This window comes from Ovis canadensis, chromosome 17 (assembly GCF_042477335.2).
Source record: "Ovis canadensis isolate MfBH-ARS-UI-01 breed Bighorn chromosome 17, ARS-UI_OviCan_v2, whole genome shotgun sequence".
Lineage (NCBI taxonomy): Eukaryota > Metazoa > Chordata > Mammalia > Artiodactyla > Bovidae > Ovis > Ovis canadensis.
The window spans coordinates 15709896-15735586 of record NC_091261.1 but is presented as its reverse complement, the minus strand read 5'-3'; the positions used below and the strand labels follow the sequence as shown (position 1 = coordinate 15735586).

Genomic DNA, 25691 nt, shown 5'->3' with positions numbered 1-25691 from the left:
TCTAATACTCTGGCCACCTAATGCGAAGAGTTGACTCACTGGAAAAGACCCTGATGCTGAGAAAGATTGAGGGCAGGAAGAGAAGAGCGTGACAGAGGATGAGATGGTAGGATGGCATCACTGACTCAACGGACATGAGTTTGAGCAAACTCAGGGAGATAGTGAAGGACACGGAAGCCAGGCGTGCTGCAGTCCACGGGATCACAAACAGTCAGACGCGACTTAGCAACTAAACAACAGATGTGCAACTGAACTGCAAAAGGACATTCTCAACAGTGATTCTATGTTATTTTTTATATTTTCAAAAATGTATATAAAATTGAAGACCACTCATAAAGTAATTCTCACATGTTGAAATTAGATAAACAGAGAAAATGAATAAAAATATTTTCAGTTCTTTCATGTACAATTACTTTTCTATTTCCCTTATCACCCATCACCTCATACTAATTCTCAAATGTAGCACCCATTCCAACAGATTCCTAAGCTGGAAAAGGAAGAGGATTGGAATTGTTGATAATAATTATTCTGTGCCATGCACCAAGCACTACTCTAAAGCCTTTGTATCTAGTAGCTCAGTCCTGTCAGAATGAAAGGGCATCTACCATATCATCCCTCTATTTCCTTGCTCTTGCACTTTCTATGCCCTGATTCTATCTCTCCATTTGATAATTTACTCTTTTTTGAGAAAGAGATAGATACTGGCCTCAGATCTCTACAGATTGTTAATGTATCTGCCAGCCTTACTTTAGCAAATGTCTACCATGGTTAAAGACGTGGTTACGCTTAGTTACTGGAGGCAAAATGATTCTACCCATGGTACACTTTTAAAGACTACTTCCTCGTGATCATAAAGGAAATTCAGAACATGATCACAGCATCTCAAGGTTGGAAAAAGCCTTCAAATAAATTTTACTACAGCCTCGGGTACGTTCTTAGGTAAACTTTCATTAAAACTCACTATTTCTATTTCCTGTAGTCATCCAGGATCTTTAACCTAAAACACATGTTATTCTGAACTCTGTGATCCTGGCTTACTCATTTTGATAATTATGTTCAATTATAAATATTTGACTAGCAGATACATAAAATCCAGATTCATCTTATGTTTTAAAGAATAGATTTCAGTATAGAGCATTTTCAAGTCACAGAAACTGTTCATCATGTAAGAACTAAGAGAAGGGTTATTATAAAGCAGGGGATGGGAGATTCAAACACATGGTAAAAAGATCCTTTTGAAAATGTATACATACATACATATACATACATACATATATATATATATATATATATATATATATATATATATATATATATATATATAAAGTGTGTGTGTGTCTGTGCACTCAGGCATGAGTATGGATGGGCAAACATACTTTTTAAAACATAACATCTCTTCTCAAGTACCTTAAATATTTTACAGAAGAATTCAAAATGAGAAGGGAGAGCTTAAACCAATCTTTTAAAACTCTAGTTATCAATCAAGTTTATGAACTTGAACTTATTTCCCTTATTTAAAAACATTTATTAAGTGTCTATTCCATATGGGTGCTAGGCCAGGAAGAAACATAAAACACACTGCATTCTTCCTCTAGAAAGTGTACATCATACTGATCTTTAATCAATTCTTTACTTATTTTAGAGTAGCTTGCCTGCTCTTTAAGTATTCAAGTGTTTGATGTAGCTGTCAAGTGAGTAGGGAAGACCCTAGTAATCATGCCCCCACTACATTTAAAAAGGAGGATTCGAAATATTCATTTTAGAAACATCAATTTACATTTTAAAGCAATTACTGTATATATAATTTAACAAACTGCATTCTTTGCTTTGAAACTATCAAGAATTATATGACTAGCATAACACTTACATGATCCCTTACCATTTCAGGAGATTCCAAAAGGCTTGAAGAGTCAGTAAATAAAATCTGAGTACAAAGAAATACTGCTGGAAGTAGCCATGAGTAGGGTTTGGCAGATTTTGCCTGTCGTGGAAACATTTTCAAAATAACTATTAATCTGAAAAGGTATCTGATCTACAGCAGTCCTTGATTGTCAGCGAACTATAGGATTGATGTTTAGGAGCACTTTGACATCTTGGCAATACTACTGTAATAGAAATATTTAACTTATAAGTTTACTTTCTTTATTAAAAAATTATTTACTATTTAGCACATAACTTAAAAAATATTTATCTATAAATACTCAAGGTCCCCACATGTCTACAAATTGACTTTGAAAGTTTGTCACCCTCGATACATGACTCTATAAGCATTTCCCTTTGTAGGATGGATATCACTGGCTTCCCAGCAGTTATAAGAAAGCATGGCATGTAATGATGACATGATGACTATGGAACAAGCCTGCATACAACGATTACGAACTGCTCTATGCACATGACTTGTTTGTTGAAAACTGCTACATGGTGGCAGGAGAACATTTTTTAAAAAAAACTAAATCTAAAAATTTTATTTTTATTGAGTCAATGCATGTTCAAATGTCTACAACATGGAAAAAAAAATTCTATAAGGAATAACTTAAGTCTACCAAAGGATATAAAGTCAAAGATAGCAAAAAGATGCTGAACATTAGAATAGTCTTAAAATTGTAGTATTTTTCAGCTCTTCGGATAAAGACACACACAGACACACCCAACCCTCTTCATTTTAAATCTTTTCTTTAAAGTTATTCTATCAGGACACAAAAGAGCAAATCAAGAACTTAAAATATTTTTCAAGAGATGTTAAATGAAGATATAGTCATCATCATGATCACAACATAAAAAAGCAAAGATTAAAATTAGATGGCATTTTCTAAGATATTTTTACTCAACTGGCTTTTATTAAACAATTACAATAAATAGATTTCATTTGGCCAAGATATAATTTACTCCTCACCAATTAATTTATTTCAAAGACCTTAACTTTGTCAAGTTCACTATATTTGTTTATACAAAAGTTACAAAGTCAAAGGAAATTACTGTTAGGAAAATTTATGGTGATCTTCTCCCCAAATTTCATTTTAACATTATCAGTGTCATCCAAATGAATCCTGAGTTGTAGAATGGTTCTCTATTCTCTAAACAATGAAATAAGAGGGCGAGAAAACTAAATAGTGACTTAAACATTTTATTTCTATAGATCTAGACTACCACATTCTAGAAATAGTTAGCCAGAGATACTGAAAGCCAGACTCTAAGCAAAAAGTATACAAAACTGAACAAGATGCAGTCCCTATCCTGGAGAACTTCCCAACTGAGAAGGACAGACAAGCCAATAAAAACATGACAAATCAATGTATCTGATAAATAAAACTGCCCAATTTACATGACAACACATAGACCTAGGGGGAGAGAAAAAAGTTTTCACACATGGCAATATTTTAAACCAAAATAAAGAAAAAATAAACACTAGATTTTAATCTGACTTGAGTGCTCCTTCAGTGCTCGCTATCAAAAACATTCAACTTTGACTAAGCAACGTAAAAAGAAAAAAAAAAAAAAAAAGATGTTCTTCTAAGAAAATGAAGTGTACAGGGAAGAAAACTTAATATATTCCAGGCACTCGTCTAGGTACTTTACTTATATTAACTCAGTGAAACTGCAACAGCGCTATGAAGTAGGTACGATTATCACTTCATTTTACAGATATGGAATAGGAACAGTGAATTTAAGTAACATTCCCAAGGTCACACAACTACTAAATTGGTAACTGAGATTTAACCACAGGCAGAGCTTGGTCTCCAGTTTATAGAAAATGAAATAGGGTTTTATACATATATATATATAGCAAGAAGTACTGTTAGTTAAGAAATCTTTAGGATGCTTCCCAGGCTATCTCAGTGTGCGAACACGTGATGTGTGCATGAAATTTATGTTAAGACTCGCAGTGGGCACAGAGAAAGAAAAGACACACTACACAACTAACTGTGACTCTGGATATACTTTACTGTGGGAATTTACTAAGAGCAGCTAGCCAAAGAGTTAACATTCTACTGCTGATACTTCCTTGGCGGAGAACTGCTCCCATCATCTGGGACGCTGTACTGAGGCTCCACAGCCATCAACAGGCAGACAGGCAGAAAGTCTGATGGAAGGTGCTCACAACAATACAAGAGTTTTGCCTCCTTTTCCCAAATCCCTTAAGAACTTATAGCTCCTGACTCTTATTTCTTCATGTTCCATGCTTTATTTCCTCCAAATGTGAAATAATGAAAAAGAGCTGAGAACAGAATATGCAAAAGTATCTCCACTGGAAGGTCGTTTCAAAGAGGCTACTGGGTTTTTCACCATTACCATAATGATGTGGAAACTACAGCAAAACAGGCAAAAATGTTAGATATCATAACACTTGGTGAAGAAACTGCTTCAAGTGGTCTTTACTATTTACTCTAAGCCAAATACACTTAACAGGGAATTATGACTTTTTCATTTTTAATTTTTTAGTTCAGTAGACAGCTTAAAAATACTTATTAACCAAGTACTCTGTGTGTGTGTGTATACACACATATGGACACAGGCATATGGACACAGGCACACAAACACAGCCCTTTTCCATCTGAGTACATCAGCACATACTCTTCAATACATGATTACCACTCTGGCCGTGTTTCTTAATTTCATCACACGTGACCTTTTTCTAAGAGCCAATCCATCTAAAATAACTATCAGTTTGATCCATGTGTGGTTACTGCTTTCCAGCAGTAAACATCACTGGGGACAGATGCATATGTCTGTGAGTCTATCCTACATTTTATTCTTTTGACTAGCTGTAATTATCTATATTAGATATACTAGGATACATAATTATATTATCTATACTAGGATATGTAATTATAACAAATTTAGATTGATATGGTTATTTTAATAACCAGAGACACTCATTCATCCAGCATTCACTTGGTTGCCTATTCTCCATAAGCTAAGTACAGTACAGTCTCTGCTTCATGACTAGAGTTCACAATGTAGTAGGGGAGAAAGACAATAAAACAAAACAGAGCAAAATGGAAGCTAGTAAGTAGGGTTTTGACTTAGTTTGGGGTTCAGAGAAGGCTTCTCTTCTTTAGAGGAGCAACTACGCTGTGCTGTGGTGGGAAGGGGCATGCACAGGGCCGCAGTGCACGGAGTCAGGATACTGTGGCAGGCGCAAGGTGAAGCGAGGGAAGCAGAGAGCGACCAGACTGCGTAAGACCTCACACAGGGCTTTGCTCTCTGTATTGAGAGTAATGAAAAATACAGTTAGTCAAGGGAAGGACATGATCCAGAGACACCTGCACTACGGTTCTGAATGTCATGTTAAGACAGAATGGGGAATGAGAGTGGATGTGGAGAGACTGAGGACGAAGCTATTCCATCAGGCCATGCAAGAGGAAATGCTGGCCTGGACTAGAGAGATGGACAGAAGTGAACAGTTAAGGTTTCCACACAACTGGATGGAAGATGACACAGGACGCTGAACGGGGTCAGTGTCCGCTTCTGTTTTCTAGGGCAGGGAGGGTCACAGTTCTACTTTCAGTCTTATTCGGTTTGAGGTGTCTTTGAGACATCCAGGTCTCAAGTCATTATCACACTCCAACCGGCTCTGGAGCTCAGAAAAAAGGACCAATGTGGGAATTACCTGTGTATAGGTCATCTCTAATGTCCTTCACAGAGCCACCTCCTCCCCATTGTAAGGCTATGAATCACAGGGCTTGAACCCAACAGCCTGTCACAGTGCGGACACATTAATTGTCTCTCTTCCGCATTAGACTGTAAGTTCCATAAAAGCACTGACCACATCTATTTTGATTCCTATTGTACCTCAGCTTTTCACACACTTCCTGCACATATCAGAATATCAATAAGTAATATTTATATGAAATAATTAAGAATGTAAGATATCTAAGATGACAGAACTACAGAGATTAATAATTGAAAAAGATTAATTTTCAGCATAATTTGAAAAACTCATAATTCAGAATAAGGCAAGATGATGCATAAAACATTCCATATATTTATTATTTATTTAGTATTGTATTATACATATCATTACTTATAATGTTTTATATGTTTCTCCTCTCAGGATAAAAAATTTCTACATATTTATCAGTTACACAATTCAATTATAAATTAAACTGGAAGAAAATAATACAGTTTGATATGATATGAAAATGTAGTTATCTTTATTGCCTGTATTTAAAAATGCACAATAGAATATAAACTTTGACCTGTAAAGGCAGCACACAGTTTTAACAATATTTAATGTACACCATTTACGACAGATCTCACCTATCAAGCATTCTATTGATTCACAGGTATTAACCTACCAGATTGCATTTTTGTGTGTCTGTTTTACTGACAGGAAATCTACAGCATGAAAGTTTCTGAGAGTTACCAAAAGCATTATAACTAATATTAGCTTAAAAAAAACACTTTTGGCAATATGTATCTTAATCTCTATGAACAGAACAACAGGCTGAGTTCTATTTTCATTAAAATTAAATCAAAAACTGAATATCTTACATATAATTGCCTAGCCTTACTTGGCTTTACCTGCTTTTTATCACCATCTCCCACTGAGACAGGATGTATCAAGAAGCAGTATATTTAATGAAAGGGGTCAAAACACTAAGATCCTACTGAAATATCCTTTAAAAACTACTGGTATTTTTTCAATTACTACTTTATTCATTTTGGTTTTGTGAATATGAAAAATATACAAGTAATAATTTTAACAAAAACACATATGGGGCATTCCATCACTTAATTATGAATGCAGATAGAATATATCTCATCTTAATCTTCAATGTGGTCAACACTACAAACATGGATTTCCAAATCCTCTTTCTTTTTCATCTTCTAATCAAATTCTCATATATCAAAGCTGAAGAATGTCATTACATTGCTCAGAGAATGTTTACATGTTCAAAGCACATATATCAAAACACTTTTGTATATAAACATACTCTGGGAACATTAAATGTATTTGAAGACTACAAAATAAAGTACAAGGTGATGAAAAACAGTAGCTAACAGTACTAGTCCATTTTAAATTAGATTAAAAAGAAACAAAATACATTAAAATTTTAAACAGGAAAACTGATAAAAATTTTGGAAGAGGTTGTGGTTGGCCATTTATTACTTTTTTGCATTAGAGTTAATTAATATTCTAAAAAGGTCTACAAAAAGCTGAACAACCTCTCAAGGCCTGAATTCATGGCACTGACCTTAGACTTCCTCAGAATGATTTTTAATGCATTCTGTTATTAGTAAAACCTGTTCAAACACATGCCCCATCTGCCAGCACCCCATCTGCAAGAGAGCTTCTTATTCTTGTAGACAGTGCAACTTCTGCTTGCTTCCTTCTCGTCTCTACATACCAGCTGTATGGTAATGAGCATGAGCAGCTGAAAATCCTGCATGGTAACAAAGCTGATATGAAAACGGCAGAACAACTTCCCCTCAGTGAAGCAGTTGTCGCGTGAACAGAGCAGATCCGCTATTAAACAGGGAGGTGGTGCTGATGAGAATCTTATCTGTGCGTAGTTGGGGGGTGTGCACTTGTGCCTGTGTATGCACATGTGTGTTAAACGCGGGCTTTCCACATAACTGAAAAGCGAAAAGAAGTAAGAGCAGCACAGGATACCAAAGATAGACCTAAAATTTCTAAGTACTTTTGTTAAGACTTGTGAACCCATGCTTTAACTTTTTAAAGCTCAATTCTTATATAGTAATAACAAGATGTCATTTGGAAGAGCCAGTTTTCAAAGATTTTAACATGTTCCATTTCTTAATTAGCGTATTTTGGGGCCTTAAGGGAAAGAAAGAGACAGAATTTAAAAACCATTATGGAAACTATTTCCTAGACATTCTAGCCACTAACGTGAACTGACAAATTATGTTTTTAATTTTTATATAGAAGTTTAATTTTTCAAAAGTTTGTGATATTTGAAGCCAACACATTTGAAACTCTAAACAAAATACTAAGATATCACATGTTACCTTCTTAATTCAGGAAGGCATGCTGGGGTTAAGTTTTATAGACATGAGAGTCACACTGAAGGAATCTACGGAATGTAAGTAGATCCAAAGCACGTTAATTTTTTATGTGCAGTATCTTTCCATTTAGAGATTAACAGTCACTCAGGAAACTGTTTAAGAAAAATGACCATTTAAAATTGGTGTTATGCATTTTCTCTCACAATCTAAAGAAACGAAAAACGAAAAAAATTCAAAATACAAACCACAGTGAAAGAAGTGCTATTACATGAGAATTAATTACAATTTTTACCAGCACATCTAAATAAGTCTTACGTGGACTTCGTAACAGTTACAAAGTTCTTATCATATAACTATACTTTCTATTCGTTATTTCATTTAACCCTTAAAACAATCCTATGAAGTAGGTACTATTATTATCTCATCCTACAGAGGCTTAATAAAGGATGAGGCTAAAAACTTCAGCCCAGTCTAAATGACTATCTCTATGCTCTTAAACAGTCTACCACTCTGATATTATCTCCACAAGGGCGAGGACTTGGGTCTGCTTCATTCACTGTTGTACTCCAAACACCTAAAGTTCTTGGCTTCTAAAAGTTGTTGAATAGATGGAATAAATAAATGGAATGGATAGAAGAGATAACTACTCAGTTGTTGCTTTTTAGTTATTAAATGCAGACTGCCTTAAGTGAAAAAAAAAAGCTACTATAAATTTTGTAACAATTCTTAATCATTATGTTATTGAAAAATTAGTTACATATTAAGGAATCTTAAAGTAAGTGTTTAGGAGTTTTAAGTTTTGTTTACTTATCAGGTTGAAAAATTAAGACTTAACTTTTTAAATTCTCATGATTAACCATTAATTTTGAAAGGCTGGTACAGAATGAATAAGAACAAAATTGCACTGATTTTCGTATTTCTGTGAATCCACTTGTCCTCTATTTTATTGTCTAACCATAAAAATGCATTTTCCCTGTTAATTTTAGCTTAACATAGTCTTTGACTTCAAATATAAATCAAGGCCACGAGCTTCTATAATATAAAAGCTTTTGTACAGTGTGTGTATATGTATATATATATATATATACCTGAATTGAAAGGATAGTCCCAACTTAATAAAACAGAAAATAAGATATGAAGTTGTACTTCCTCAAAAAAAAAAAAAAAGCTTCTAACACCACTTTAAAGATTTTTGAAAAACTCACAAATTCAGACGAGATTTATAAAAACAGTACTATACTGCCCCTACATGTTCAAACTAGTAGTAACAATGACATTTTAAAATCTGAACTGATATTGCACAGATATCTGTGGATTATTGAAAAGCTGTTTAAGCTGTTTAAATTGCTCCCAAGTGAATGATATAAGATCATCCATACATAAAAATGTAATTAAATATAGGAATAACCCACAGATTTCAATTTTCATTTTCAAGACTAGTAAGGAGAAGAAGTTTAAGAGAATTTCATCCAACATTATCATGTATTTTTTTTTCTCTCAAAATAGATTTCCCCAACATTACATGTAGTGTTAGTTGCTCAGTTGTGTTCGACTCTTTGTGGCCCCACGGACTGTAGCCGGCCAGGCTCCTCTGTCCAGGGAGCCCTCCAGGCAAGAATACTGGAGTGGGTTGCCATCCCCTTCTCCAAGCGATCTTTCTGACCCAGGGGTCAAGCCCAGGTCTCCTGCACTGCAACTAGCTCCTTTACTGTCTGAGCCGCAGAGAAGCCACAACATCACATGGCCATTAAAACATAAGCAGGTAAACAAATGGCTAGTAAGCTATGTGCATCTGAGGCCAATGTTTCTATATTAATGTCTGAGAAATACTGTGGAGTTGTTTCCCCAAGATCTAAAAAAATTCCAATAAAGCTCATAAATGTGTACATAAACTTACACACATAGACATTACCAAAACCACAAGAGAAACTTTATTAATCTAATCTTAGATTTACTTTTAAAATACCTACTACAATTATTTTACCTTCTACCTATTGTAGGAATAAAGCACTATATATGCAAATAAAGAGATGTGCTGCATTGATAAGTGCTTGTAAAAGAAACTAAGAATGTCATTGGTTTTACCACAAATGGTAGTCCTTTCCAGTATTATTCCTATAGAAAAACATACCACATTTTTAAAAAATCCTACATTATAGTATCACTATTTACATCTACCACAATTATATCTACCATTATTTAACTGATTTATATGTGAAACATTAATTTATGCAAGTTTCCATTAACAAGTTCAAGAACTCTACTTCTGACTTAGGAACAATCCAGGAAGAAATCACTAGGGTGAGCCTGATATTAAAGACTAAAGTTTTCTGGCAAGAACATGAAAAACGAAATAGTATGGCATCATATTTAATCTTTCAGATCCTCAAGGTAATATTCTATACTGGATACTACCCAGCAGTATTTGAAAACTTATAGATTATAATATTTTTCAATTAAGTTACCAACATAATGCTATCAAGTGAGGCAGAGTGTGTGCATACGTATTAATATGTATGTGTATGGACGTATCCTTATATACATATGGAGAAACCATAACACAAATAAATGATCACCAGCCCTCTTGGAAATGTGAAGTACTGCTGCTGCTGCTAAGTCGCTTCAGTCGTGTCCAACCCTGTGCGACCCCACAGACAGCCTCCCACCAGGCTCCCCCGTCCCTGGGATTCTCCAGGCAAGAACACTGGAGTGGGTTGCCATTTCCTTCTCCAGTGCATCAAAGTGAAAAGTGAAAGTGAAGTCGCTCAGTCCTGTCCGACTCTTAGCGACTCCATGGGATTTTCCAGGCAAGAGTACTGGCGTGGGTTGCCACTGCCTTCTCCGAATGAGAAGTACACAACTGAAGAAAAGTGTCTGGTGACACACTCTGTCCTGAAGCAGACCAAACATGGTGTCCATGTGTGTGCCTGTGTGCTCAGTCATGTCCAACTCTTTATCACGCTGTGGACTGTAGCCCACCAGGCTCCTCTGTCCATGGGATCTCCCATGCAAGAATGCTGGAGTGGGTTGCCATTTCTTCCTCTAGGGATCTTCCTGATCCAGGGATCAAGCCCACGTCTGCTGCACTGGCAGGTGGATTATTCACCACTGAGTCACCTGGGAAGCCCATCCTGTCCACACTGAGGTGGAAATCTCAGGGTCACTGAAACATTAAACTATAAAAAAGGTGTGTCTTTTTCTTTTTCTGTTTTGTTCAATACTGTATCTAGAACTGTGCCTGGAAATTAACAGATGCTTATTTACTGGATGGATTAATTAATCCGTGTTCCTCTGATTTTGATATGTGACCACGGAAAGGAGAAAACAAGGTAAGTCTTTCAGAGACAGAACGGCATCAGTGGCCTTCTTAAGGGAAGGTCTTTACTGCCTCATTCATCTTTGTTACATTAGCATCACATGCAAGGAGGATGGATATGCCTAATACGCATTAGCAGAATGAAAATTAATTTAGTGGTGTTAATATTTTGCAGAAAACTGAGAAAAATAAGTGGCTGACATGCTCCTTCCTCACTTAAAGTCTGTTAGTATAAGCTGCATTTAATCACTGAAGAAAAGTAATATATAAGCTCTGAACTATCATCATACTATATGGAGCTGCCCATAATTGGGTTAATAAAATTTAGGTATTAATGTAAAGCATTTAAATATGAATGTAGACAGACTTAAGATAAGGCTTAGGTTATTTCGACATTTCGAAGTATATTCCATTTTTTATATATGGATGATAGCTGTAAAACTCAAAAGTCTGCAGTTAGTGCCACAATTTTGGAGAAAGCTGTGTTCCTGATTTCAAAACTTTCTGGAGTTTAGAAGGTAACATGGGACATATGCTGTGCATGGCAGAACACTTATAGTATATCACATATGAACATTTCTGCAGCAAAATATACAAATATTCAGATAAACAATAAACATGACTGTCTCATGTTAGTCAGGGTTAGATTTGGATAACATGTTAAAGCATTTTGTTTTCAGGGCTTACTGGACTCTTGGTCTGCAGACAAGGAACCATAGGTTTATTTCATACTTGTTTGCCCAGCCAGAAGCTTTGTAACCTGTTTATTTCTAGCATATTTTTCATCTGTCTCCCATACTCCACATCTTAAACTAAGTTAGTTTCTGTAAAATATGACCTACAAGTTTAAATAGGCTTGCCCTGATTGTTATCAACAAAAGGGGGTAACAATTCATGGCAGGTTATTTCTATGCTATAGTTGTAGATTTACAAACAATAATTTTCTTTGCATTAATATCTGACAACTGAGGCACAACATTATACTTTGACATCACAAGATGACAAAAACATCTAGAAAGCAATGTTATTGAAGTCATCATAAATTGTGAAAACAAAATATGAATTCAGTTCAGTTCAGCTGCTCAGTCGGGTCCGACTCTTTGCGACCCCATGAATCACAGCACGCCAAGCCTCCCTGTCCATCACCAACTCCCGGAGTCCATCCAAACTCACGTCCATCAAGTCGGTGATGCCATCCAGCCATCTCATCCTCTGTCATATTTTAAAATTTAGGATTACATGGCAAAAGTTAACCCTTGAAACCATTCCCTCAACAAATCCTTACCCGGTCAATATACCATAGTGTTTAATGATGCTGTAGCTAGACACCCAATGGCACCCGACTCCAGCACCCTTGCCTGGAAAATCCCAGGGATGGAGGAGCCTGGAAGGCTGCAGTTCATGGGGTCGCAAAGAGTCGGACATGACTAAGCAACTTCACTTTCCCTTTTCACTTTCATGCATTGGAGAGGGAAATGGCACCTCACTCCAGTGTTCTTGCCTGGAGAATCCCAGGGACGGGCGAGCCTGGTGGGCTGCCATCTATGTGGTCGCACAGAGAGGGACACGACTGAAGCGACTTAGCAGCAGCAGCAGCAGCAGCAGCAGCAGCAGCAGCAGCAGCAGCAGCAGCAGCAGCAGCAGCAGCAGCAGCAGCTAGACACCCAGGTTAGAATCTTAGCTCCATCATCTACTAGCTCTAGGGCAAGTCAGTTAAACTTCCTACGCCTCTGGATCCTATATTTACAAAACAGGGAGAACATAATGCAATCTTCCCTGGTGGATCAGAGGTTAAAGTGTCTGCCTGGAATGCAGGAGACCTGGGTTCGATCCTTGGGTTGGTAAGATCCCCTGGAGAAGGCAATGGCACCCCACTCCAGTACTCTTGCCTGGAGAATCCCACGGAGGGAGGAGCCTGGTGGGCTACAGTCCACGGAGTTGCAAAGAGTCAGACACAACTGAGCGACTTTACTTTCACTTTACTTAATGCAATCTCTTACTTCATGAGGTAATTGTCAGGATTAAATGAGTTCATATGTGCAAAGTACTTAGAACAGTGTCTCCCCTGCATCCCATTAGACTCGTATTATACTGTTAGCTGTTTTAGCAACATCAAAACATTAACATTACTTTTCTGCTTCCCTGAATTAGAATCTAAGCTCCATCAGGGCATGGCCATTGTCCATCTAATTCACTGTTATGTCTACAGATTCTAGAAAAATTTCCAACCTTCTTCTAAGTTAATACATATTTTGGGACTGTTATTACTGTTAATAAAGCTCATATCCAGAAATAAGTGAATAATTTGCAGCAGTATAATTAAAGTGAAAAAAACCCAATATGTGAGACCAAGCAATAACACAAGTTTCTTCTGTCCACAGCTTCTCTGATCTCCTGCTTAGCAAACAGCATCCTTCCCATTTTAAAGGAGCTGTGAAGCCTTTCCTGCGCCATCTGCATCGAGACTAAGGTGGCCCTCTCATGCTCCTGCAGTGTTTGGTATAGGAGTTCACTTATGCAACTACCCTTCTGTACTGTAAGGGTTTATTTATGGTTTAACCACTAACTATATATAAAATGTTCAAAGGAACTGTGATTTTCATTTTTGTATATCCACAGGAAGAAGGGAAGACTCATCTTTTTATTTACAGCTACTGCCTTGCACAATACAAAATAATAAGACCACAAGAAAATTTACAGTTTATATTCTGCTTACTCATCTTTTGCAGGATATAGGAAACATTGTCAAGAAACTGAGGATTTAAAACAAAATCCCCTGATATGTGGTAACCAGTTAATTCCTTTGTTGATAAAATAAAGAGACAATAAAAGATATCAGATGATCTGAAATTGCCAGTTTTTCCCCAAGTTCCAATGGAATACATGTGTGGAAAAAACTTTAGAAAGCTCCATTTTAGTTTATGCACTTAAAAAAAAAATCAGAGAATCTATTAAAATCACTCTCCAAACTTGCTCACAGCACCACTCTGTTTTTCTTTCTTTCTAAAGTTTTCTAACAGTCTTCATATTTTCTGACTTTTTTGGCTATGGCAGACTCTCATAAGTGCCATCTAAATGAGTACACCCTATGTTTGTTTCTTCTTCATTTTCAAAACTGCTAAGTAGTAATTACTTTTAAGATTAAGCGTCAAACTGTATCTGAGTTTAGTTATATTTAGAAAATGAAATATTCAAAATCACAGCTGCACAGTCATTTCAAAGTATTTAGTAAACAAAAACATGTCATATTCTAACAGTATCAAAACTCCTTAAAGAATTTTCTAGACTTAACAAAAATTCAACAAATTGGTCATACATAAAAAGATACTAAAGATAATTTCTGAAGTCTAAGAGTTTATAGCCTCAAGTGAGGAGACAAGATAACTAAATGAAGCTGTCAAATAACACCACTAGACAGCACATGTGAGTCTAAGAGCCGAAGGCAATGGCCACAGCTACAGCATGCCCCACTCACGGATGAGGACAGCGGTGGCAGCCATCAGTGCCAGGAGGAAGGTTCCATCCAGAGAAGCTTGACTGCGAGGCCATGGGAAGGATTTGGAGAAGGTGGCACAAATGTAACTGGCGGATACAGAACAGACTAGTATGGGGGAGGGGAACATGATGCTGGCTTTTTAAAGGCGTCATTATTTCTGAAGGTTAAGGAAATATCCAACTATTTCCTCTTGACTAAGAGTTCCATGAAACAAATGTGGAGTCTCGTGAAATCTCTTTCAGGGATCAAGACGTTTTAGAAGAGCAGATGGGATTTTCCAGATTTGCTACAACTACTTTTAGAAAGAATTAATCATAGCTAGACTAGAATTAAAAAATAAAAATAAAAGGTAAACCTGGATTGCGGCAAAAGGCAAAGCTATGTCAGAAATGTAAGACTAAGTTGTAGTGCTTTAAGAAACAGGCAAGTATTTCTGGCAGCTGCGTTTGCTAGCATGAAAAGTACTCCTGTAGCAGAGATTATTAATAGCAATATACTTTGGGAGAGGCTGTCATTTAAACTGTACAAACATCACACTAAAACTCAGAAATATAAATGTATAAACTAAGATGACAAAAACTGAGATAACCATAAGACAGTAAAAATATATAAATCAATGATAAATTATAAAACTACACATATGGATCATCTGTGCAGGTAAAAAAAGATGATAGCTTTAAAACTATGGGAAGAGTAGAAGAAAATTATAGCTAACAATAATATACATGACAGGTCAATGGCAAATATTATTTTCCAGAAAGAAGTTTTAAAAATCACATTAGCAACAAATAATTTCTTGTTCTATTTGTATATTTTTCTATTGAAGTTTTAAGTATAAACACATATAATTACTTTCTCAAAATGAAAAAACATTCCTTCGATAGAAAACTTAGAACAATAAACACTGAAATATATTATCAAGTAGGTAAAATCCATAAAACTTGGTCATACTAGAAATAAATTTGCTTAAAATATGATCTCTTTCTCTTGTTAAATAACACTGGAAGTCCCTCATGTTGGTTTTGATTTGATACAGTCTTTCTGGAAAACAATTTAGCAGTATTTATCAAGAATCTAAAAAAAATTCATATTCCTTGACCCAATAATTCTACTTCCAGAAAAAGGTGTATAGGGACATTAAAGATTTATATATAAAAAAGTTCAAAGCAGGTCACTGACCAAATTAGCAACAGTAGGGAAATGATGATACATCCACTTGACAGATTATAATACACTTTTGAATAACTACAGCCATGGGGAACTACCAGTGATATATTAAAAATGAATTAAAGTATCAATTAAAAATTATTTCCTTATAATTTTTATTGTGGCTATTTGTGAGCAGTGGAATTACTGATAACTTGGGAAAATGTGAAGAAACACTTCTGTATTTTACATACTGAGCATATCTAATTTTTATAAAGAGAAGTAGAAGATATTAACTATTGCAAGAAAATAAAAATCCTCTATATCATCACTCAACTCAGAGGATTTAGGGGATTATCAAACTACTCAGGAAGGTAGTACTTCACAAGTTTGCTTGAACAACAGAACTTATAATGGCTTATAAAATCTTCATACAAGTGAAAATTATACTGCAGAGTAAATTAGACAGGTTGTTTTCTGAAACAAAGGCAATACAACTGTCTGATAAAACTGGCAGATATTTGCTGAAAAGTCTATTAAAGGAGCCTAAAAAATTATACATAGCTTGAACTAACTGAAGATTATACATACAAAACAACAAAATAGATTATGCCTGAATGAGAATAAAATTTTGAATACAGCATATTCTTAAAAATTAGTATCAATAATTCAACAATGAAGAAAAAAACTTGAATCCAAGAGAATATAGAAGCTGAGAGGTTATTTTAAATTTTTAAATTTTTAAATTTTTTTAAATTTTTAAATTTTTAAATTTTTGTCATCACAGTCAAAACTATTAACTGAACAAACTGGTGAGACTGGAACTGCACTGCAGTTTGAAGATGGTTAATCTGTCAGACACACTTTTCTGACTGGTTGCCTACCAAACACAGACCCAGCAGTATGACAAAGGCTCTCTCCTTAACCAAACTCTAATCAGGCTCCTTTGAGCTCTTTTTCAACTAGGCCCTGCCCTTGGGCATGTTCTCAAGAACCAAATTTTAGCAAGAATCCTGCTAAACCATATTAACCAGAATTCCCCACCCTTGATATTGATCACACTCAGGACCTGAACCTCCCCTCCATATCTGCTGGCTTTGCCAGTCTCCCATCCCCCAGGTGATGTTTGATCACCTTGATTAGCTCATTTAACCAGCGTCATCCTGTTAGCCCCGATACTTCTTAGTAACTATCTACCATCTGACCTCGTAACCTGCTTTATGGCTGTAAATTTGTACTTTTAAGAGTTGGGCCCAATCTGCCTTCCCTATTGCAAGGCTCCCTAACAGAAGTCCCTTCCCAGGAGGCACTAGTAGTAAAGAATCTGCCTGCCATGCAGGAGATGTAAAGAGATGTGGGTTCAGTCCCTGGGTTGGGAAGATGCCCTGGGGAAGGCCATGGGAACCCACTCCAGTATTCTTGCCTGGAGAATCCCATGGACAGAGGAGCCTGTCAGGCTATAGTCCATAGGACTGCACATAGTCGGACATGACTGAAGCAACTTAGCATGCACAGACTAGTAACAGTCCCTACAGGTACCATGACAGTCCTCCTGAACGTCTGTCTTGATTTTAACAAGGGTTATGAATAACTTCTTCTTTAACAGGTACCACCCCTCAGCTTATAGAAAGACAATAAACATATATACTGTTTGAATATTTCTAGTTTTTTATGACTAGAATCACTGCATCATCTGTGGGATAACTTTACAAATGAAACATTTTAAAAAGAGAGTACACAAAAAATACTCAACGTATAAATATAATATGCTACCAAAGTTATCTTCAGGTCAATTATTTGAAGCTTTGAATGAATTTTGTCAAAGAAACAATGTCAACACTGATAGGCTCCCAGGCTTACCCTTCAAAATAGAAAGTGGTTGAACAAAGTTTAAGTTCATTTTAAAAAGAAGGTTAAAAAATATAGTAGAAAGAGAAGAGCTACTACCTGTGGCACTGGAGAGTCCTGAGGTTAAACACCAGCTTTACTATTTATCAAGAAAATTGGGGAGAGGTAAGTTGTTTGAGCCTTGGCTTTCAAGTACACCAAGTGGAGATAATACCTAACTTACAACATTAACAAACATTTAAAAGTTAATTAAAATACATAAAATAGCTGGAGAACGCACAGTGTATTTAGTAGATTCTTTTACAATGATAGCAAGGCTTTCCTGGGGCTCAGTGGTAATGAATCCTCCTGCCAACATAAGAGATGGCAGTCTGATCCCTGGGTTGGGAAGTTCCCCTAGAGAAGGCAATGGCAACCTCTCCAGTATTCTTGCCTGGGAAATCCCACTGACAGAGGAGCCTTGCGGGCTATAGTCCATGGGATCGCAAAAAATTCAGTCACAACTTAGCGATTAACCAACAACTGTATATTGAGAAGGTAAATTAACAAGTAGGATGAAAAAATTCTAGTGATTAGGCACATAAACATTTTTCTCTACATAGCCACAAAAGAATTAGAAGAGAGAATCAGGATTTCTAAAGGAATGAAAAGGCTTATGGCTCTAACAATCTTTCTAAAACTTTACTGTTAACTGAAACTTATATTCAAACAAAAAGATGTATGCACAAGATTTACTATGGTAGTATTGTAATCCTAAAAACCTATGTCACTGTTATATGAATAAAGTTTTATTAAAACACAATCATGTCGATTCAGCCACTCCTGTAAGTACTGTCTACAGCTACTTTCAAACAATGGCAGAGCTCAGTAGTTCTATAGTGACCATTTGATCCACAAAGCCCAAAATAGTTGCTGGCCCTCTGCAGAAAAAGGACCCTTGTGGCCCCTTGACTTAAACTAATGCTAAAGAATCTGCCTGCAATGCAGGAGACACAGGTTTGATTACTGAGTCAGAAAAGTCCCCTGGAGGAGGGCGTGGCAACCCACTCCAGTATTCTTGCCTGGAGAATCCCAAGGACAGAGGAGCTGTTGGGTTACAGTCCATAGGGTCACAAAGAGTCAGATACGACTGAAGCAACTGAGCATGCACGTACTCAATGATAACAATACACAGGAGTGCTATTAACTCAAATATTTTCTCAAATGACACAAATATTCTATTTTATCTCCATTTTCATTTTAAAGCAAAGTGTTTATTTCTAAACACGGACATGGTACTTTAAACAGAACTTGGTACAGAATATAACCACTACAAAACTATTTTCAACTATCAGAAAACTAGTCATATATTTCATCGTTGCCTGAGCTCCTGGGCTTCAGGGGAACAAGTTCCACACCAACTGCCTCCCCCTCACCTCCCTACAGCTTCCACCAGCAGTTTCACCCCATTCTCTTACTCAGCTCTGCTGCTGCTGCTTATGCTACACAACTGGTATGTGGTTCAAATACAAGAATATAAATGCACTCTAAAACCATATTTTTCTATAAATCAACAGTCAACCAGGTATCTTTTAAAGCCTGGATATAAACCATGAATTTCACGTCACTTAGAAATGTCTACCAAAAAGTAACACTGAAGAATAACCTTATGAGAATATTGTAAATGCTTAAAAGTCTCCGAACAAAAACAAAAGGAGTTCAAGATTTAAGCCTTAAAGTGAATTTTCTTTTAACATACTATTATTAATTGCAAGATATTATTATTTCTCTTATCATCAGAAAGCAAAAAATGGTGCCAGATAAGCTATGAAATTCCAACAAGACATATCCTAATTTCATATATGTTTAAAATGTAGAAAAATAATGTACCTTAGGATTTGGAAATACAGTATCACCATACAGGCATTCCAATTTCAAAGAAAAATAAAACAATTTTTCAGTGATTTTATAAACTCAGTTTTTCCTGTAAATTTTCTCTCCCTTTAAAGGATGATCATTTATTTTAGAAACCAAATCATTTACATAATAATAAATTAGACTAGCAGTACTGATAGTACTTAATGATGGAGTAAATTAATTCTGTGAAAGCATTTCAAGAGCTATAAATTGAAGTTGTAGTTACGAAAACTATTCCAAAGAATTTTTCACAATTTAAAAAATTATTTTATTGTGCAAACATTCAATAGATCAATACCTATGATGAATGGAGGGGCAATAACATTATTTTTCGACTTTTAACAAGTCAAACCTACACAGTCTTTTAAGAGGTCACACAGTATTATCTCATTACTTAGAAGAAAAAAATGGCCTACAAAACAGAGAAGTCTATACACATGTGGTCAGTGTATAATAATTTGATTAAAAGAGGCTAAACACATCTAATGAAAGATATACTGGATGTTAGGTACAAAATATGATTAATTACATATCACACCAGAAGTCTTTTCAAGATCTTTGATAAAATACACATTTAAAGTGTCTATCGTTAACATTACTAAGGGAAAATAAGTAAGTTAAACAACAAAGAACATGTGAATCAAAGCTACTTAAATTAACCAGTTGCAAAAAGGAGGGGATGGGGATATAATTACACTAGCCCTCTAACATTTCTAGTAGTCAGTCAATGAGTTATGCAATAGTAAATTATTGGCAGGCAGTCTGAAAATGAGTGTGTTAATTCTGTTTTCTAACTATCTTCCCCTAAATTAGAATGATGTTCTAGTTTGAATTCTACTTTTCAGATCTAGTACTCTCCTGTAATTACAAATGCCAGGCTATAATTTAACGTCAACAGTAACCTAGAAAAGTCAATCTGAATAGCGACCCTAGGAAACCCTCGAGGAAAGCCTTCACGGTGTCTATTAAATTTTCCTAATAGAATCTGCTCCTGATTCTTTAAGTTTCATGTAAAGAAGATGAAGACAGAAAACACGCAGTGTGACATAATGAAGTGACCTGTCACACAGTGTACTTAAGTTTATTAGAAATATTCAACAAGAAAAAAATTACATTGATTGTCAATATCTTAACCCCTCAATCAAAAAATTCCAATTTATTTTCCTCAATTTGACGGTTTACTTGTATTGATATTTTTTTACAGAAGTATTAAAATAAAAAATTAATTTATTAATGACCTTAAAGAGGCTACTAGAAAATGCTCCGTGTAAATGCTTAAATCAGAGCAGTGACCTCATTCAGAAGTTATAAAAGTGACAAAGCAAAAGAAGAAAAGATTTAAAGAAAAAAAGAAACACTTTCTGAAAACATAGTAAAGAAGAAAATGATGTGACAGAGGGATTTATATTTTATATTCAATGTTTAATTTGTGTTACATTTAAAACCTACTTAAAATGCTTTTCAACATGGCTACCACTTATTTGGAGTAGAAGTAGAAAGAGTTCAAAAACTAAAGTAATTAGAAAACGTATTTTTACAAAGGCTATTTAAGTCCCAGCAAATAAAGAGGAAAAATATTTTTCAGGTATTATAAGTTAACCTATTTGTTTAACAGAATATTTGTCTTTCAGTTAAAAGAAAAGAGGAGAGGCTTAAAAAGGACTAAAACACTAATAGTATGGATATGTGCATCTCTGACAGGTATTTTTTGGTTTAATGTGTTCAGGATCCTAAACATATACTAGATCTAAAAATATATTACTCTAGTTAATAATTCAAAACGACAATATGAAGTAACTGGAAAAATACAACAAAACCACTAATATTAACAGGGTCAAAACTTGGCGGGGAGGAGAATGTTATCCTGAAGAACATACAGAAAATCATAACCTGATTATAGATTAGTACAAATTCTACAAAATGTTTGTTACTTCAGGATTATCTATATATAAACTACATCATAACTGCCACACAACAGCACACTAGTTTTATTTTACATAACAGCAAAAAGTAATGTCTGTATTATGTTGTTTAATTTAAAAAATAGTGATTTAAAAATAATCCAGCTTCAAGTGCCAAATAAACTCTTTATAACAGCTAGATACTGTAATTCCCATGTTAAAGGACAGTCCCACCAGCTCGTTACTTTTCCCACAAAATAAAAACAACAAATTTGGGTTTTCAGTATTTGCCAACCTATTTTAAAACACGGTTTTTAAGTTTACCAATTTTAAGTAAGTTTAAAGAATTCTAATACCATAAAAATAAATGAGAGAGACAAAAAGGTAAATTAGGTAACCTTGCCCTCAAGACTCTCTATCATGTTACTAAAACTGTCACTTACAGAAGTTCTCAGGGGCAACATAATGCTCCGATAGTTTTAGTTATAAATATCAATTGAAATTTGAAGCATGTTTTCACCAAAAGAGGCAGAAGTAGTTCATTTCAATAAATATTCCTGTTTTTAAAATGTGTAAGACTTACCCGTCTTCGACAAAACGGGAGGCCTTGGGCAATGATGCTAATGCTAAATATCTTCATCACGGTTTGATGTGGTAGAGGCTCTTTTGCACTTTTAAGATCAACAGGAACCAAGCCATGGTTTAGAGTAGCCTTCCCCGGTTTTGACATTTTAAAACTCCTCTTGGCTGATGAATACTCTCTACATGTAATACAGGCACATTACTAAAAACTCTAAGCACCAAATTAAAATACAACTTTCTAATTTAAAAAAAAAAAAAGGCTGAGAACCCAAGGCCTGCTGCTTTTGTCTTTCAACCTTCTCCTACCGAATGTCCTGACCTGTCTGAGGCTTGGTGAAGTGCAAACTATCCTAGAATAGCCAGGAATTATAAACTACTGAAGTGAAAGCTCCTGCTCCTGCCAGTCAAACAGCTGGTGAACCTCCCTTACAAAGTCAGTAAGACAACCAGAGCAGGGCTGTGCCACAGGGTCCCTTCGAAAACTTCTCCAGTGACTAACCTAGGTATACTCCCTAGAAAGTGAAAGTGAACTTTTCTCTATAAAAATCCAAAAGTTAACCACTGTATTTTCTTTTGAATATTTATTGCCTTTCTTAAGCAAATATCAACATTATTATTTTAGGAGTTTTTTGAACTGTGCTTCAAATTTAAGGGCAGTATTTATGCATGCTCAAACACTATAAACATACATTTGTCCTATCTCAGCTAAATTCAGAATGGGCACTGTATCTTCAAGTGTTTGTCTTTAGTAAGCTCTTTTCCTCTTCTATACGTACCACTCTTTACCTCATACTCACTAAGACATTAAATCAACTTTAGTTCTGCATAGTTAATAATAAACACTTCAGGTTAGTCTTAACAGGTGACATTTTAGTTTGCAAATTTCAGTTCAATCTCTATAATTCTGAAATACTTAGCAATTCCACTTGAAAGTATAACAGTCCCGTGACTGAGTAAATATATTTTAAAACCCCAATACTTATAAATATAACCTGTGATATAATTAAAGTAAAACGAATAATTACTAACCAGCTCATCACAAATCCTTAGGGCCTAATTTCTCTGATATACCACAGTCAGATACATCTTTCTAAAACATGGAGATGGAATGTGCTATACAATCCACTTCTCAAGAACTCTGAATGGTTCCCCAATGCCTAAGATAAAGCTTGGAGATGAAAACTCTCTTCCAAGTGGCCCCAAACTCATCCTTCTAGCATTATCCCAAATAGTTTCCTAAATTAACCACTTATGCCACGTTAACCTTTATGCTATATTTCATATGCAAGCCCACAAACTAGAACGTTGTGAAGATTTTTAAAAATCTTAGTGTGAGAATGGGTAGTAGTTTTGAAATAGATGGTAGATAACAGATGTGAACTATCCATTCACAATGCTCAGCCACTTAGTTTGTTCTCTCCTTCCATTCTACTTTCTTCTTCCAAAAGCCAGTCATCTCACTTCTCGCTCTTTCCAACTGTATTTATAGATTTTTAGAATGTGATATGGAGAGAATTAGAAAAGAGAAGTGTCAGAATGGGTGATTTCTTCTTTGATTCTGGAGAGACCTATCTTACTAAATATTACCAAGTGGGTTGCTGGGAAGGCAATCCACACACAAGAAATACCCCTAGTCCAGCCATGATGCTATTTTCTTAAAGTACACCCTTCTCTGACATCACAATTTAAAATGAATTAATACTTGAAAATGCAAAATCATTAGCAGAGGTGACATTTTTACTTATACAAAAGTAAACAACTGCATTCATCCAAGTAGATATATATATAAATATATAGACAAATAAGCACATGTAAAGGTGCTCAATATCACTAATCATTAGGGAAATGCAAATCAAAACCTGAACCACACTGAATATCCATTAACATGGTTATTACTTACACACATACACACACACACACACACACACACACACACACAGGGAAAATAAGTTTTAGCAATGATGTGGAGAAACTGGGACCCTGTGTGCTATTGGTGGGAATGTAAGACGGACAAAGCTACTGTGGAAAACAGAGATTCCTCAAAAAATTACTGTGACTCAGCAATTCCACTTTTGGATATACACCCAAAAGAACTAAAACCAGGGCTCACACAGATATTTGTACACCCATGTTCACAACAGCGTCATTCACAAAAGCCGAGAGGTGGGGAAACAACCTAAGGAGCCACTGATGGATGAACGGGTGAAAACAGTGGCACACACATATACAAAGAACATCATTCAGCCCAAAGAGCAAGAAAATTCAGACATAACATAGGTAAATTTTGAAGATAAGTGAAATAAGTCAAGAAAGGAAAACTATTGTATGATTCCACTTATATGAGGAATGAGGAGCTAGTGTTCCAAGGGCACAGAATTTCTGTTGGAAAAGATAAAAGAGATTCTGGAGATGACAGTGTGACCGGCTGCACAACACTGGGACTGTGTGTGAAGCCAGTGAATCGAACACTTAAACATGGTAAATCTTATGTTATAGGTACTTAATCACAATAAAAGCAATGTTTTAATAAAAAAGGAAATGACTAAGAATACTACTATAATCACTGGGGGTGGGGGGCAACCAATAGAGATCTAGGGATAGGAGAGAAGGTACTAGAAAACTGTAAGTTGATATGGCAGAAAAAGCTGAGACTGATATCTAAGAAAAACACGTCTATGGCCCCACTGAACTATCTACTACCTTGCAGAATGAATGTCTCTAGCCTCACTCTAGTCTTGGCATTTCATCTGGTGCTCACTTTATTTCTTAACACAAGTATAATTAAAAAAAAAAAAAAACCTTCAGTCATATAGTGTTTTTTTCTCCTTATTAGGAAAATAAATCCCTTTGTTGAAGCTGCTCACACAGAATGCCCTCCTCCAAGTTACTATCAGTGTCTACTTTGTTAATATTACATACAGCTTTATGCAGACTGACATTATTCTAAAAAAAAAAAGACAGAAAATCTCTCTCAGTGATATCTCTGAAATCAGTTAGTTAATTAACCCCTCAAAATTCATTTCTTGGAACCACACAGAAGATATACTTTAAACTGTGGTGTTATTTCAATCCAGAAAAATTAGAAGCGTGTACTACATTCCACTAGCTTAACTGTTCTGCAGACAAAAATGAATCAGATGAACTCCAATTTCAACTTGCACTTAATAAAGATACCATACTGAAAATCAGTTTTCCCTTTTCTATCTAAAAACTTTGTAATCACATGCATTTACAGGTAGATAGCTTGAAGGTAAGGATGATATGAACTTCTCTAATCTTCTTGGATTCCGATCCTAAAGCAGGGAAAGGGGAGGAGATTTGGAATTGCAAAGAATTTGGACTGGGGAAATTAAAACTAAAATAAACTCATTTTACTGCTTTTAAGAGGGCAAAATTATTATGAAGTAAAACTAGTTTTCCATTTTTAAGAAATTATTTATGGTAATAATAGAAATGAACATTAAAGCAGTTTCATATATTAAATGTTGTGTTTTACACTAGATATCAAGTTTTGGTAAACACAAAGTGGTGACAT

The 25691-nt window shown here is 35.4% G+C and overlaps 1 protein-coding gene across 8 annotated transcripts in view; it reads right to left on the bottom strand.

Annotated features, from left to right (window-relative positions):
* The window catches only part of FBXW7 (F-box and WD repeat domain containing 7), a 224254-nt gene that overhangs the window by 42645 nt on the left and 155918 nt on the right, over window positions 1-25691 (bottom strand). The window contains exon 1 of one of the 8 annotated variants that reach the window (XM_069556704.1): window positions 22158-22631. The exons of the other annotated variants lie outside the window; for them this stretch is intronic. Within the exon in view, the coding sequence (XP_069412805.1) occupies window positions 22158-22304 (147 nt within the window). The 5' untranslated portion in view covers window positions 22305-22631. Of the gene's footprint in view, window positions 1-22157; window positions 22632-25691 lie in introns of those variants that run through there. 8 annotated transcript variants of the gene reach the window in all.